At 45.8% G+C, this 16,281-nt stretch overlaps 1 protein-coding gene across 5 annotated transcripts in view; it reads left to right on the top strand.

Moving 5' to 3' along the window:
- Nucleotides 1–15,548, top strand: part of pxna (paxillin a) — a 37,130-nt gene extending 21,582 nt beyond the window's left edge. For 2 of the 5 annotated variants that reach the window (XM_015959415.3, XM_015959420.3), the window contains exons 3-14: nt 387–472; nt 607–749; nt 951–1,149; nt 1,280–1,424; nt 2,637–4,019; nt 4,832–5,098; nt 5,317–5,646; nt 6,594–6,752; nt 10,078–10,251; nt 14,660–14,741; nt 14,824–14,972; nt 15,052–15,548. In XM_015959415.3, the coding sequence (XP_015814901.3) occupies nt 387–472; nt 607–749; nt 951–1,149; nt 1,280–1,424; nt 2,637–4,019; nt 4,832–5,098; nt 5,317–5,646; nt 6,594–6,752; nt 10,078–10,251; nt 14,660–14,741; nt 14,824–14,972; nt 15,052–15,318 (3,384 nt within the window). In that variant the 3' untranslated portion in view covers nt 15,319–15,548. The remainder of the gene's footprint in view (nt 1–386; nt 473–606; nt 750–950; nt 1,150–1,279; nt 1,425–2,636; nt 4,020–4,831; nt 5,099–5,316; nt 5,647–6,593; nt 6,753–10,077; nt 10,252–14,659; nt 14,742–14,823; nt 14,973–15,051) is intronic. The other 3 variants (XM_015959416.3, XM_070549337.1, XM_015959421.3) reach the window with 3 other exon arrangements.
- Nucleotides 15,549–16,281: the final 733 nt, after the last annotated feature.

The raw sequence follows: 16,281 nt of genomic DNA, 5'->3' as shown, positions 1-16,281 counted from the left end.
GTTGTGTCCTTGGGCAAGACACTTAACCCACGTTGCCTGCTGGTGGTGGTCGGAGGGACTGGTGGCGCCAGTGCTCGGCAGCCTCGCCCTTGTCAGTGTGCCCCAGGGCAGCTGTGGCTACATTGTAGCTCATCCCCTCCAGTGTGTGAATGTGTGTGTGAATGGGTGAATGACTGATTGTGTTGTAAAGCACCTTGAGGGGTTCCAGGACTCTAGAAGGTGCTATATCAAATGCATCCCATTTACCATTTATACTGGACATGTTTTCCTCCTGAAAGATTGAAGGCAGATAATTGATTAGTACAAGGCATTGTATAATTTTGTCTTTAAACACATATATGAGTGAGATAGCTCATTGGTGAATTGTTCATACTTCTGATCTTCAGTCTGTCAGCTCAGCTCAGAAGAGTCCCTGGTCTAGACAGGGCAGCAGTCCAAGCCATTGCATCGGGGAAGAGGACCACGTATACAGGTTAGCATGAAACATGAGGCTGTTTGGGGGGAATCTAATCTAATCTAACGGCAAATGTAGGAACAAGTAAAGCTTCTCCGTGTGCTATGTTGTGGTAGAATGTAAACAGCACTTTTTTTTTCTCAACACGGTAGTTTTCCTAATAAGCGAAAAAGTAGTGAGTCATCTTCAGCTGCTGCCATGAACTCATCGCTGGGCAGTAACCTGTCTGAACTGGACCGCCTGCTGTTGGAGCTCAACGCCGTCCAGCAGAGCACCCCTTCCTTCCCCACAGAAGGTACTTCACAATCATGTTTCTGTAATGGGACGTTGGTGTCACTATAAACATTTAGCACTTCTGCGTTTGTGGTATTAGGCGCTAAGCTTGCGCTGTCTGCTGTTTGGTCTGTTTTTATTGTTGGGTTTGAGTTAACATTCAAATATTGGTAGGTTCCCAAAAAAACACAAAATTAACTTTCTTGTAATAATCATTTTGAAGAAGCAGCTCCACCACTGCCTGCAAGCAGCACAGTCCACCACATCCAGGAGAATGGAGTCTCCACGACAGGCAAAGCCACCCCACCCAAACTGGAGAAGCCCAAGCGCTCTGCAGCAGCTAGAGGAATAGAGAATGTACGGCCGAGTGTGGAGAGCCTTCTAGATGAGCTGGAAAGCTCTGTGCCAGCCCCCTCTCCCATGTAAGGAAGAATTTGTAAAGAAACATAGAAGTTATGTGTCTGTGTGCAGCAAATTAGGGCTTGCTTATTATTTCAAGTTTGTTGTAAAAAGCACCAAGTTTAGGTGATTGCATCTGTGCTTTCTCTTTAGTCCCACGCTGTTGGTAGTGTCAGAGGAACAAAACGATGCACACGGGGAAAAACTGCCACAGCAAGTCAGGATGTCTGCCTCTTCTGCTACACGGGAGTTGGATGAGCTCATGGCTTCCCTGTCGGACTTCAAAGTCCAAAGCAACGTGAGTGTGATTTAAAACTGGGGTGGCTCTGACTGTTTGGGAATGTTTGCACTGAATGGAAGCTAGTTAGCTGTCCTTGTATGACTGCTTCTAAAGTAGGATGTGATAACAGCTCTAAAAATAATTCCTCAACTGAATTGGATCGTTCTGCTGTCTTTACCACATGTGGTTTTTGTAAGAACTTACACACAAAGGTAGGACTGGGTGGTATTCATGTTTAAGGTTCTAAAATCATACCACAGTATACTGTATTAACGTTTGCTTCTAAAAGATTATGATGCTGTCTTGTTCAGCATTTAATTTAGGGCATTTTAAGAGTTTCCAAAAATAATTTTACTTATATTTTTAGAATAAAGATGCAGCAGGCAAGTATTTTGTTAGTAGTACATCATGGAACAAACATTTTAAACAACGAATAGATGACCACCAGGACAAAGAGCTTATGATGCTACAAAAAATTAATTCACCTAAAGAAATCATGTAAAGATGATGTAATGCCACAAAACAAACAAGTGACTTATAAAAAATATTTTCTCTTCCAACCAGAATGTTAGCCTCTTCAGGTTCTTGCAGAGGTTGGTAGAAAGCTGTCATCTGAAGTTTCAGTCTGAAATTGTGGTTGTAGCAGAGAGAGAGAGAGAGAAACTGGTGTCATTCTATTTTTCTGCTTTAGTGGACCAGAGCAAGCTCTACAGAGTCCAATCCACCCTGGTTCTACCTATTCTTTCATCACTTGTCCCATGATCTTTACACAACAGTAACAGAATAGCCAGCCTTTTCTTCGTTTCAACTTCATTCTTCTCCTTGGTGTTGAAAGCAGCAAATTGTTGGTAGATTTGGCTCAATTAATTTGTGAGAGTTGTGTTAATAAAGACAAAGAGATGCATTGGGAATTAATTTAATTGGCTCAAAGTTGTCATGGTAAAATTTTGCGCTGATGCAGTACCTTCACTAAACAGTGGGCATCACCACAGAGGAAATAATACAGCTGCAGAAACCGTGAGAGAAGAATGTAAGGGAAATAAACTTAAAATGTTTTTTCCGTGCATTTTGATTCTTAGGTTTACATTGGCTTTTAATGTGAGATGCTTCTCTGGTAAATTCCCTTTTTCTAAATTCATTCTCTATTTTCTTGGTTTTGTTCTCTTTTTCTCCATCACTGTATGTCTTGTCTATATACGTTGCCTCCATGATTCATTGCATCTGACTCAGTCTGGCTCTCAGCAATCTTTGAATCAGGACTCTGGGGACCCTTTATTGCTATCTGGTTCACTAGTTGTCCAAGAATCTATAACTCCTCACATTGGTTCAAAGAACACATCTTTACCTTTGGGTTACGCGTCCCCTTTGTGTATGTCGCCTTCATTGGAACTCCACATAGATGAGGATGGGTGTTCAGCTCCCACACCTTCATTTGGATCAGTTGTGCCACCTAAAAGCCTCCAGTATTCCCACATCCAACAGAGTAATGATGACAGCCATGTCTGTTTTGAAGTCTCACATATGGAGAGTTACACTGTTTCCAGTACTTCAGAAGCTCTGAGTCCATTTGAAGTCAACAGCTCTTCACAAATATCAGTAAATGCAGTATCTACTAGTTCCAGAACTACTACCAAGAGCCCCAGCCCAGTTGTTTTTAAGAGTCCAGTTTCCCTGTCTAAAATCCCCAGTCCCATTTTTGGAGATAAAAGTTCGAGTCCTGCTGATGTTAGAGCTCAAAGTCCTGTACTTAAAAATCTTCCTGTAACTCATAGTCCACAGGCACTTAGAAAGAGCGCTAGTCCAGTGAAATTACCTGCTGCTACAGACGCAAGGCCGCTAAAGGCGGCTAGTCCAGTCACAGTTCCCAGGCTTTCTAGTCCAGTTCCAAAATGTGCAAGTCCTGTACCAGTTCCCATTATCCCTAGCCCACTGTCTATACCAAGGAGTCCTTGTCCTGACACGATTTATAAAAGTGTTAGTCCGGTAACTATTCCGAGACTTTCCAGTCCAGTTCAGAATACCACTAGTCCTTTAACTAATGCCTCCGGGTCTGCGGCCTTGTCTAAGAGCTCTGATTCAGAACCTATTCCTAGAAATTCCTCCCCTGTACCACTGCCAAGGCTTTCAAGCCCAGTAACGGTTCCAAAGAGTGAGACTTTGTTTCCTAAGAGTTCTCCTCAAGCCATCAAAAAAACATTCACCGTTCCAGGCACCAGTAGTCCCAGAGCTTCCCCAGTTTTACCTGCTGCCGTACCATCAAACACCGTGATTGCCCCAGAAAGTAAAGGAGGGAATGTTCTGGATTTAGCGTGGCCATGCCGGGAGCCGTTGCTGGATGATGCTTTAGACAGAATTTTAGCTCCCAGCTCCAGTCGGCTGACTGAGAACCTGCCACCTGCTTCTGTTATGTCCACTGATGAAGACAAATCCTGGGAGGACGAAGATGTCATTTACCCTGATTTCAGCAGAGAGGGAACTCTAACACCTATGACTGAGTCCAGCTGGATAGATGAATGTTTCACCCCCTCCAGCTGCCCTGGGACACCAGATGCAACGTTGGACCTGCCCACACAGCAGCCCTCTGCCGTTGAGCGACTTTCTGCTTCTGGTCAAGTAGGCAAATGAACTCCCCAAAACAAGCTGCTGTCACGAGGCTGTACAAGTTTTAAGTTGGCATGTAGTCTTTTTAAACCTTTGAAATCATAAAAACAACCTCTGACAATAAAGCCAGAAAGGATTTCTTGTGTGAATCCTCCAGAGTTTTGTACTCTGAGCACTGATATGAGCTTATTTTGGGTGAGCGGTTTCTGCAAGTATCGAAGGAGTTGTGAAATGGTGCAAACATGTTGATATGATGAGAGATTCCTCATTCCCTGCAGTGTGATGCATGTGGTGTCATATAGCAATCAGAAAACGGCCTCAGGGAGACGTTTTCATGGCTGATGTGGAAAGGGTTGTTGACACACGTCCTCACTTGCTTCTTTCCACATTGCTGTGTTAGTTATGCTGTTTCTAACAAGGAGGTACTTCTACAGAAAGGAGGTAGTTTCATTTTAATGGATTGCATACATCTCCCCACAGAGAGCAGATGAATTCATGAAAGTTTCTAGAATTGCTGCTTCCTGGTGTTTATCGTTGCTTTGGCATGTGTAGATGTTTGAGAGAGTCATTTGTAACGCGGCATGTGTAGTCTTAATTTTAGCTGCTCAGCATGCCTTGCATCTGATTTAATAGCAAAGCATAAACCTAAACTAGAGGCTGTGATTTGTTTGGCCAGTAAAAGTGATTAAATATGTAAGTGAAAAGCATTTTGGCAAACAACACTAAGCTATTGCTCAAGTGTTTTGGCACTTTAGTGAGATGTTTAGCACTGGCAGCAGGATGGGATCCCAGCTTCCCATACCTCCTTATCACTCGCTTTCCAGCTCAAGTCAGTGATCCGCCGCACCAAGGAGACGTCCAATGTCCATCCGATGTACAGGGATGGACTGAGACGAAAAATGGGACCAATCATTGTGCATAAAAGCAACTCGCAAGATCGACTGATTGAGGAGCTGCAGGGTAAATTGGGGATTGGGCGAGTGGAGCGCAGGCGGAAACAACAGCCCGATGACTGGCTGACGGAGGGAGTCATTGTCATGTCCAACCCACAGAGAACTCGGGAGGAAGGGATTCAGCCATCTGTGGATAAGGTAGACCGACACTAGAGGACTGTATCAGGATCAAAAGCCAAGCTGGACATTACTCTTTCTACTGATGTCTACTGCATTGCTTAAAATTTTTTAGCTGTCAGTTTTAGTTAATTTCTGTTTTGTACTAACTTTGTGTGACCCTTTTAAAATGTTCTATAATTTAATTTCTGCTCTGTATCAGTTTTATTCTTCTTTTGCCATTTCCATCTTTCCACCAGATTATCATCCCTCCTGAATCACCAGCCCCACAGAGAAAAGTCCTCCCCCCTCCACAGTCTCCCCCAGCACCCAAAAAGCCACCCCCAGTCAAACAGACTCCACCACCTCTACCTCCTCCACCTCCAACGCCCCCTCCTCCTCGAGAACCCACTCCTCCACCTCCCAAGGAGCCTACCCCTCCCCCACCTAGAGAGCCTACACCTCCCGCTGTCCTGCCCCCTCCATCTCCTAGCCCCCCACCTAAGCCCGTCACGCCACCCCCATCTCCAAAGGTCTTTGTATCAGTGGGTTGTCAGACTGACTACGACCCTATCTTCCCACCACTGCAGGCATGGATCACCTTTCTTCTTGCACCCTACCTTCATACCTCACACTTTCTATCCTTTCTTTACACTTTCAATGGTTTTACCTTCATACCATTTTCCTATTTAGCAGTGCTAAATGAAGGTTTGGCTTTGGGGCTTCCGAAAAGCTTTGTTTGAAATCCAGTCTGACCCTGTTATGAGGGGTTCTGACACTCTGGCTGGAGAGACTGAGCCCGTTTTCTAATTCTGACATCCGATGGCGCCGAGAGCCCTGCGTTTGGAGCGGAGGGTAGAATTTAAGAGCTCAGGAGGAAAGCAGAGTGTAACGCACCAAAGTTCTCATTGCACTAAGTGTCCTGCCACGCTCAGGAATGGTAGGCTCGCAGTGCAACGGAAACCTAATCTGACACATGACAGCACAGTTACCACCACATTTATAGCAAGTCCAACAAAATTTAAGTCAACAGGACCCATGAGTTTAGATCCCAGTTTGCTGAAATTAAAGGCCTCGCCTTTTAGTTCTAAATACTTTTAGTGAAGTTGTTTGTTGAGGACGTGTGAGTAGATTCACACATGTAGCGTCAAATACGCATTTGTGTCAGGATGCTATTTAATGTTGTCAAAGGTGAGGAGGTCATTTGTGTAAAGGAGAATATGCAGAGCAGCGGTGCTATTTTCTACCAGAGGAATGTAGAAGCCATGAAGATCCAATGACCACACCACCTGAGAAGGTCTTTTGCTTACATTGCAGCAGTCAGACACTCGGACACAATGTTGACGTCAGAGTGTCATCTAAAAAATCTGCTAACGTGAATTGGGATGGATCAGAGCATATATATGGTCGCGGTTTATTTATCATTGGTTTGTATTTGCATTTACTCCACCATGGAAGAGAAAATGGCAAATTTCAACTGGTTTCTTGTTTTTAAACATCAAAAAGATAAAATGAAACCATTTTTCATTTGTATTAGATTCAATCGCAGGGAAAGACCTCTCCCACTGCTCCCCCAAAACAAGCCAACAAGCTGGACAACATGCTGGGAAGTCTGCAGTCTGACCTCAACAAACTTGGAGTCCAGACTGTGGCGAAGGGAGTCTGTGGTGCCTGCAAGAAACCAATTGTTGGACAGGTAAGGAAAACCAATCTTCCAGATCGTAACTCAACCGTAACTGATAATACAAAATAATGGAGCTCTTAACACTGCAGTTCTCTAAAAACAACAGACCTTTATATGAACATGATCTTCTTTTTTCTAGAAAATCTGCTACTCAGCTTTAAGTTTTATACATAAAGTCTTAGGATAGCATATTCCTTCATGCAGGAACTAGCTAGTTCCAAAAGACACCCTGTGGTGGTATATCCAGGTAATACACAGTGTGTCCTTTAAATGTAGCGACGACAACCTAGTGAGGGGAGAATATTGTGTCTTTCGTGCCGCCAAGCTTCATAGTAATATTACCTGAGCATCTGACTTCTGATTGAAGATCACGCCTTCGTGCAACAGATGGTAATGTCTTGACCACATCTGGAATCTCTACCTAGCTCCTGCTGGCAGCAATATTTAAAATGCAAGTAAACATGGGCTGTCAGTTTCACGTTTGTAAACGGTATCACCTGAGATGGAAAACCAAAACGATGCAGAGATCCGGGAGCTTCCGGCCGTTAGAGCTGAAGCACAGATCACAGTTCGAAGGGACTGTGAGGGACAGCCACTTTTGGAGTGGCTCAAGAAAAAACTTGGATCGTGGCTTCAATCAGAATAAAAACAAGTCACGTCCAAACTAAAAGGAAGTCTGTGACAGTGCAGAGACTGCCCCCATACCCCATTTGTACTGCCATAGAGTAGTCTTTTGTGAAAAACATATGATCGTGCCACATTACTGCCACAGGCTGACCACTAGTGTAAAGAATGGGTCGTTTACATCTTACTTATGAACCATAAAATGTGAGATTCCACAGAAATATGAAATATCAATCTGATCTTTGACTATTTTAACCAGAAGATCAGAACTTTTTATTGCAGGGATTAAGTGACACTTCGTATTAACTCCAAGGAAAGAGAGAAAGTCAGGTTTAAAATAGTTAAATTTATTTCTACACAATTTAAACAAGACTAACTTTAACACTCTGAGTGCGTTTACATGCAGCCAGTAACCCTTTTAAAACCCGAGTATTCATAATAACCCAGTTCCGCAGGTCCATGTAAACACCGCCAAAAACCCAGATATGCTCATAACCGGGTTTTTTAAAACCCGGTTACTACACCTGGGGTAACCCTTTTCTAACCCGAATGTTTGGTTGTGTAGACGCATATCGGGATATCCCCATCAAACCGTGTGTTCTGCGCATGCTTTGTTCGCAAGGAATCTTGGTCTTTTGAGTAGCGAGACGTCTTGTATGCGCCAGAACACCGGAAGTAAACAACAAGTTGGGAGCAACATGGCGAGTCGCGGCACAGCACCACACTTTTGGAGTGACGAGGAAACTAAAGCGCAAACAAACGCGGTCGCTATCTCTTCCGAACTGGGAAACATGTTGTTGTTTTCACGGATACCGGAACAAGAAGAACCGGAAATGACGCATATTGCGTCTGGACGTAGTCCATACGTCCTGATGCTACCACAACGTCCGCATTTAAATCGGGTTATGCAAGTTAGAGGTAACTCTTTCTATATATGCTTGTAAATGGGTTATTCTGATCAACTCAGAAACCCGAATACCGACTTTAACCCGATCATAACCCGGATATTGGCTGCATGTAAAAGTAGTCTCTGTGTACTGATGGAACTAAGGTGGAGTGAGACGTGATGAATGATGATGGTGTGTGTGTGAAATGTTATTCAGAACCAGCGGATCCAGAGAAGCAGTTAGTTTTGAGTGGTAGTGAATGTTTCGCTCTAAACTTTAGTAGGAGATTTATAACACATGAAATGCCATCTGTTGGTCTATGTACCCCAGAGGAAGCCTCTGATTAGATCCAGAATGCCGAGGTTCTTGTGGACCCTCTTTGTTACCGAAGCCGGTAGAAAAGCAGCGGTACCAACCAAACTAGTCTTGGAATGCTTCCAGGTCGCAACAGGTTATCACTGGCGTCTCCGAGACCCTGAAGGAGTCGTGAGGTTCAGCTTTTATTCTGCAGGAACCGTTGCAGTCAGGTGTCACTTGCAACAGATTTTATCCAGCTTGTTGAGGTTCTTTATGGCTGAAGAGGAAGTCCGGATGGCCTGTCCGAGACTTCTCTAGAGCGCTTTGAACTAAAGAAAAGGTGGCGTGGGATAGTTTTTATAATTGTCATATTTTGGTTTACTGGCGAATCAGAATTTGACATGCAAAAGAGGGTTTATACAAACACCACCGAAAACCACGCCTAGCCAGAAACGAAGGTTCTGATTGGATCAGACACAAGGAAATGTGTCGTGTGACTTTAGCATTGCGTGTCATCAGTGTCTAGTGCAAATGTCCAAGATTGTAATTACTTGTAAAATACTACTGATCACAGGATTATAATATCAAGTAATAAACATTGTCATTTCACAGATTGATTGAACATTGGGCTCACATTATTATTGGTAAATAATAAAGTTGTTGATTATGTATTTATCAAAATAGTTCTTCGTCTTGACAGAGGTGAAACAGTTCAGATGAGCAGAGTGCATGAAAGACCTTGGCCACTATCTCATGTAAATTACCCTGTCAGAGACTTTATGCCTCTGTTCGAGCAGACGCAGCAGATCATGACCTTTAGGTCAAAAACAGGACATTCATGACGCTACACTAATGAACAACCAAAGGCTCCATGATGCCATCTCGGTTTTGTGGCAAAGTTGTGCCATTGTTTCTAAAAAAAGGCCTGAGTGACCTGTCCTTCAGTTCTTCATGGATCTCACTTCTCTTTGCTAAAATCTAAATATGGCATCAGCCAAATACTTTTTAAACTCGTCTTCATAAATCAGTCATTTTATGGTGGCCAGATCCAACTTTCACATCCTGTTTTTATTTAAGTAGGCATTTAGTGGGCTTTTAAAACACCATCCTGGCAGTTTTCTTGTAGCAGTGGGATGAAAAGAAGCTTTGTTTCTGGTGCATTAAGCTAACTTAATGTTAGAATCACTCCATGAGCACACAAACTTGTGTCTGCTTTTATTTAGTTTAATTGACGTAAAGGTACTTCCTGCATTCTGTTTTATTAAACTCTACTTTCTCAAGTTTGTGGTATTAAACTCATCTTCAGATGTCATTCTGCTAGTTTTAGAGCAGTTACGTTTACCACTGAATTTCATGAACACCAAAAAATGAAATACCACTTTGAACTTAAATTTACATTTGAATATACATCTGCCAGTGTTCAGTAATCCTTCCTCCTCTACCTGCAGTGCTGCAGGTTTTTTTTTTTCTTAATTTCTTCTTCTGAGCAAACTCATCACATTTTAATGCGCTGTGTCTCCCCACACCAGGTGGTGACTGCCATGGGCAGGACGTGGCACCCGGAGCACTTTGTGTGCACCCACTGTCAGGAAGAGATAGGCTCCAGGAACTTCTTCGAGCGTGACGGGCAGCCTTTCTGCGAGAAGGACTACCACAACCTGTTCTCACCGCGGTGCCACTACTGTAATGGACCCATACTGGATGTTAGTCACACACACACACACACACACACACGCACACGCACACACACACCAACATACATGCAGCAAAAAGGCAAGTAATGATATTTATTTATTCATGAGCTAATGGCTTTAGTTGAAAATCACTACATGATGAAACTGCTTGTCTTTGTGAGAGAAGATACTGACTATTTAGACACTCGCTGACCTAGAAACAGCTGATCAACCCATCCATTATCATCCGCTTATCTGGAGTCGGGTAGCGGGGGCAGTAGCCTAAGGTGAGAGGCCCAGACTTCCCTCTCCCCAGCCACTTGGGCCAGCTCCTCCGGGAGAATCCCAAGGCGTTCCCTGGCCAGGTGAGAGACATAGTCCCTCCACTCCACCATGTCCTGGGTCTACCTTTAGGTCTCCTCCCGGTTGGACTTGCCCGGAAAACCTCACCAGGGAGGCGTCCAGGAGGCATCCTGACCAGATGCCCGAGCCACCTCAACTGGCTCCTCTCGATGTGGAGGAGCAGCGGGTCTTCTCCGAGCACCTCCCGAATGACCGAGCTTCTCACCCTATCTCTAAGGGAGAGCCCACCCACTCTTCGGAGAAAACTCATTTCGGCCGCTTGTATCCGCGATCTCGTTCTTTCGGTCACTACCCAAAGCTCATGATCATAGGTGTGGGCAGGAACGTAGATCGACCGGTAAATCGAGAGCTTCGCCTTCTGGCTCAGCTGTCTCTTCACCACGACAGACCGGTACAACGCCTGCATCACTGCAGATGCTGCACCAATCTGCCTTTCGATCTCATGCTCCATTTTTCCCTCACTCGTGAACAAGACCCCGAGATACTTAAACTCCTTCACTTGGGGCAAGGACCTCACCCCTGACCGGGAGAAGGCATTCTACCCTTTTCCGAATCAAGACCATGGTCTCAGATTTAGAGGAGCTGATTCTCATCCCGGCTGCTTCACATTCGGCTGCGAACCACTCCAGCGAAAGCTGAAGATCACGTTCTGATGAAGCCAACAGGACCACATCATCTGCAAAAAGCAGAGACCTGATCCTCAGGCCACCAAAATGGATGCCCTCCACACCTTGGCTGTGCCTAGAAATCCTGTCTATAAAGGTTATGAACAGAATTGGTGACAAAGGGCAGCCTTGGCAGAGTCCAACTCTCACTGGGAGCGAGCCCGACTTACTGCCGGCAATGCGGACCGAGCTCTGACACCTGTCATAAAGGGACCTAACAGCCCGTATCAGAGGGCCTGGTACCCCATACTCCCGGAGTACCCCCTACAGGGCCCCCCGAGGGACGCGGTCAAACGCTTTCTCAAAATTCACAAAACACATGTAAGCCCCCTTCAGACAGGCCATGAAAAACGGAAATGTTCCAGACTCTGTCCGTAAGACCTTTGTGTCTGAATACAAACATCCGGATAATGTTTTCCGTAATTAAACCGGACGACGCCCCTAGTAACAGGTCCGGACTTGTCACGGACAAGGTGGCTGCTTCAGACTGGTGAGGTAGAGTTCCGGACAGGGAGGAGGGGGAGGAGGAGGGGACCGGGGGACGCTGTGTGCACCTATAGCTCGCTCCTGTAGCATGCGGCAAACCATGGCAGCTTGCCTCCTACGGTACCGTCTAGCGATGGAGCGCTTCACACCGCTTCCGTGATTCCTTTAACCATTGAGCTTCATCATCCTGGTCTCTTATGCGTCTTCGTGTGCACAGAATTATGCTTAACATAAGTCCGATCCCCCCCCCCCCCCCCCCCCCCCCCAGACATCTGGAACTTTTCCCTGCTGTGTGAAGGCAGCCGAAAGGACAAGTTCCGGTACAAAAGTGGTGTGTCTGAAAACACAGTTCTGGTTAAAAACCGGACTGAATTGTCCACACATATTCCAGAATGTCAATCTGAAAAGGGTTGTAGACTGGTTGGGCAAATTCCCACGCACCCTCCAGGATCCCCCTAAGGGTGTAGAGCTGGTCCAGTGTTCCACGGCCAGGACGAAAACCACATTGCTCCTCTTGAATATGAGGTTCAACAATCCGATGGACCCTCCTCTCCAGAACCCCTGAATAGACCTTACCAGGAAGGCTCAGAAGTGTGATCCCCTGTAGTTGGAACACACCCTGCGGTCCCCCTTTTTAAATAAGGGGACCACCACCCTGGTCTGCCAGTCCAGTGAGACTGCCCCTGATGTCCACGCGATATTGCATAGCCGCGTCAGCCAACACAGCCCCACAACATCCAGAGCCTTAAGGAACTCCGGGCGGATCCCATGCACCCCTGGAGCCTTGCCACAGAGGAGCTTTGTAACCACCTCAGTGACCTCAGCACCAGAGATTTGAGAGGCCAACCCAAAGTCCCCAGACTCTGCTTCCTCACTGGAAGACATGTCGGTGGGATTGAGGAGGTCTTTGAAGTATTCTGCCCACCGATCCACAACGTCCTGAGTAGAGGTCAGCAGCACACAGTCCCCACTATAGATAGTGTTGGTAGTGCACTGCTTTCCCCCCTTGAGGCGCCGGATGGTGGACCAGAATCTCCTCGAAGCCGTACGGAAGTCTTGCTCCATGGTCTCACCGAACTCCTCCCATACCCAGGTTGTTGCCTCGGCGACCACCCGAGCCGCGTTCCGCTTGGACTGCTGGTACCCGTCAGCTGCCTCTGGAGTCCCACAGGCCAAAAAGACCTGATAGGACTCTTTCTTCAGCTTGACAGCATCCCTAACCGCTGGTGTCCACCAGCGAGTTTTGGGGTTGTCACCATGACAGGCACCGACAATCCTGCGACCACAACTCCGGTCGGCCGCCTCAACAATGGTGGCACGGAACAGGGTCTATACAGACTCAATGTCCCTCGCCTCCCCCGGAACATTTTGGAAGTTCTGTCGGAGGTGGAAATTGAAGCTCTTCTGACAGGAGACTCTGCCAGACGTTCTCAGCAGACCCTCGCGATACGTTTGGGCCTTCCTGGTCTGACTGGCATCCTCCCCCACTATCTGAGCCAACTCACCACCAGGTAGTGGTCAGTTGAACCTGAGTGTCCAAGACATGTGGCCGCAGGTCAGATGAAACAACAAAGTCAATCATCAAAATGCATAGACCACAGTCAGAACCCGTCCCCCCACACGTAGGCGTAGGGATGCTATCCTCTCATTCACTGGGGTAAACCCCAACGTACAGGCGCCAAGATGGGGGAGCAACTAGTATGTCCACTCCTACTCGGCACCTCTCAGTGGGAGCAACTCCAGAGTGGTAGAAAGTCCAACCCCTCTCAAGGAAACTGGTTCCAGAGCCATGCGTTGAGGTGAGTCCGACTATATCTAGTCGGAACATCTCAACCTCAGACACCAACTCAGGCTCCTTCCCCACCAGAAATGCGACGTTCCATGTGCCAAGAGCCAGCTTCTGTAGCCGAGGATCAGGCCGCCAACGTCCCCGCCCTCGACTACCACCCATCACATACTGCACCTGACCCCTTTGGCCCCTCCCACGAGTGGTGAGCCCATGGCAAGGGGGACCCACGTTTCCTCTTCAGGCTGTGCCCGGCCGGGCTCCATGGGTGAAAGCCCGGCCATCAGGCGCTCGCCAACGTGCCCCACCTCCAGGCCTGGCTCCAGAGGGGGGCCCCGGTGACCCACGTCCGGGTGAGGCAACACAGTTTTCATTTATATAATTCATCATAAGAGGTCTTTGGGCTGCTCTTTGTCTGATCCCTCACCTAGGACCTGTTTGCCATGGGTGACCCTTCCAGAGGCAGAAAGCCTCAGACAACTTAGTTCCTAGGGTCATTGGGACATTATTATTTTCTGGACGTGTCGGACACTTTTATCCAAAGTGAGGTGAGGCAGAAAGGCAGTCAAGCACCCCGTGATTTTTATCTTGAGAGGTGCTATAGAAATTGTATTTTCTTCTTCTTCTTCAATTGTGTGTCTTGCCCAAGAACACAACACCAGAATGAGCTGGGATTGAACCAGCAACCCTCTGATTGCTGGACTACCTGCTCTACCTCCTGAACCACTGGTGACACAATTAGTCACTGGCAGGGTTTATTTACCACTCCTCTGTTAGCACTCCTTTCTACAACATTGCTCCCCCTGGTGGAGAATTCCTGGAATCACATTAGTGCAAGAAAAATGAATTGTCACAGTGGTTAATATGTAATTGTTTAATGTGTAATTGTTTTAGACTTTATTAAATCTAAAGCTGCTGTAAAACGTGTTATTAACGTTTCTGCACCTCCCTCACTGCTCCAGTCTGGATTAGCCTGCCCTCTCCTGGCCTCCACTGATGGTTGATTTATGAAATGACAGCTAAACATTCCCACACATTGACTTTGTTTTTCATTAGAAATCAATTTTACTTGTAGTTGTTAGTCTAATAATATATAAATTGCATAACTGTAATAATTTCCTCTTGTTTGTGTTTACAGAAAGTAGTGACAGCTTTGGACAAGACATGGCATCCAGATCACTTCTTCTGTGCCCAGTGTGGAGCCTTTTTTGGACCAGAAGGTACCAGCCTCAACGATGTTTAATCAGGTCATCCAAGCAGAAAGCTGAGTTTTAGTGAGCGTGTATTTTTGCTGCTCTCTAGGTTTCCATGAGAAGGATGGAAAGGCGTTCTGCAGAAAGGACTACTTTGATATGTTTGCCCCTAAATGTGGAGGCTGTACTCGAGCCATCCTCGAGAACTACATCTCTGCTCTGAATTCACTCTGGCACCCCGAGTGCTTCGTCTGCAGGGTGAGCCCCTGGACATGTCGCCACCAAATGACACTGAAAGTTTACAAAATAGTTTGTATAAACTTCTTTTCGTTTTCAGGAGTGCTTCACACCATTCATAAACGGCAGCTTCTTTGACCACGATGGCCAGCCGTACTGTGAGGCTCATTACCACGAGCGGCGTGGCTCGCTGTGCTCTGGCTGCCAGAAGCCCATCACGGGCCGCTGCATCACGGCCATGGGAAAAAAGTTTCACCCAGAGCACTTTGTGTGTGCTTTCTGCCTCAAACAGCTGAACAGGGGCACCTTCAAAGAGCAGAACGACAAGCCCTACTGCCACGGCTGCTTTGTCAAACTCTTCAGTTAGACGTCGTGTCTGTCATGTCTGCAAACATGTGTAAGTCAGAACGCACAAGTGTCCAAGTGCATCTACAAATCGGCGGTTTTTAACACGTTTTTTCTAAAAACACGAGTAGAAAATGTCTATTAGCTGTGACACTGAACAGACTTCTCTTGATGTCCACGTTGACTTGAGACATTTTAACAGAGCCCAAAGAGATTTTTATTCCTGTTTGCGACAGAAACAAGCTAGAAAGTTGCTCCTTTCCCCTTGTGTTTGTGTACATAACTATTTTCTTCCTACAGTGCAGGGCAAGTCCTTGCATCACATGATGGTGAGTCTATGTGGACACAGTTTTATGCAGATGTGAGATAAGCTGCTTGACTGCATGGACCATTAACAGCTAACCTAAAGTATCAGTTTAATGAGTGTAGAATTGCAGTGTTTAGCCAATGAGTGCTAAAAACAGGTATTTTTCTAGCCTATGAGGTGCCATTTAAAAAAAACCAACACTTTTAATAAGTACTTGCACAAACACACATCCTCTTCACTTCTTTGACAAACAAGTGTAAGAACTTCAAATATGATCTTAAAGATGTTTATCTTTTTCTACAACTACCCTCAGTTTTGGCATACATTTTACTTCTATTACTGCTGATCTTTTATTTTGTTGTTAAAATCAAATGGAAAATTATGGTATTTAAATGTTTCTCTTTAAACCATCGAAAGAAAGATCTCTGTTCTAACTAAACCACAACAATAGCTGTTTCCATTACCTGAACCCCAGGGTAATTCCTGGAACAGGGAAATTGACCAGGAAATAGGATGTCCCGGTCCTCCTAGCTGTTGTCTCCACTCAAATTTAGCACTTTCAGAACTTTTCTCAGACGTCAGCATATCGTGACTGCTTTGGCAGTGAGTGGTGTCACCTATCAGCACCAAAGAGTTTCCACAGTAACATTAATAACATTAAAAGCATTTATTCAGTCG

Source organism: Nothobranchius furzeri, chromosome 3 (assembly GCF_043380555.1).
Source record: "Nothobranchius furzeri strain GRZ-AD chromosome 3, NfurGRZ-RIMD1, whole genome shotgun sequence".
NCBI lineage: Eukaryota > Metazoa > Chordata > Actinopteri > Cyprinodontiformes > Nothobranchiidae > Nothobranchius > Nothobranchius furzeri.
The sequence above is the reverse complement of the archived record's forward strand: the minus strand, read 5'-3'. Positions and strand labels throughout refer to the sequence as shown.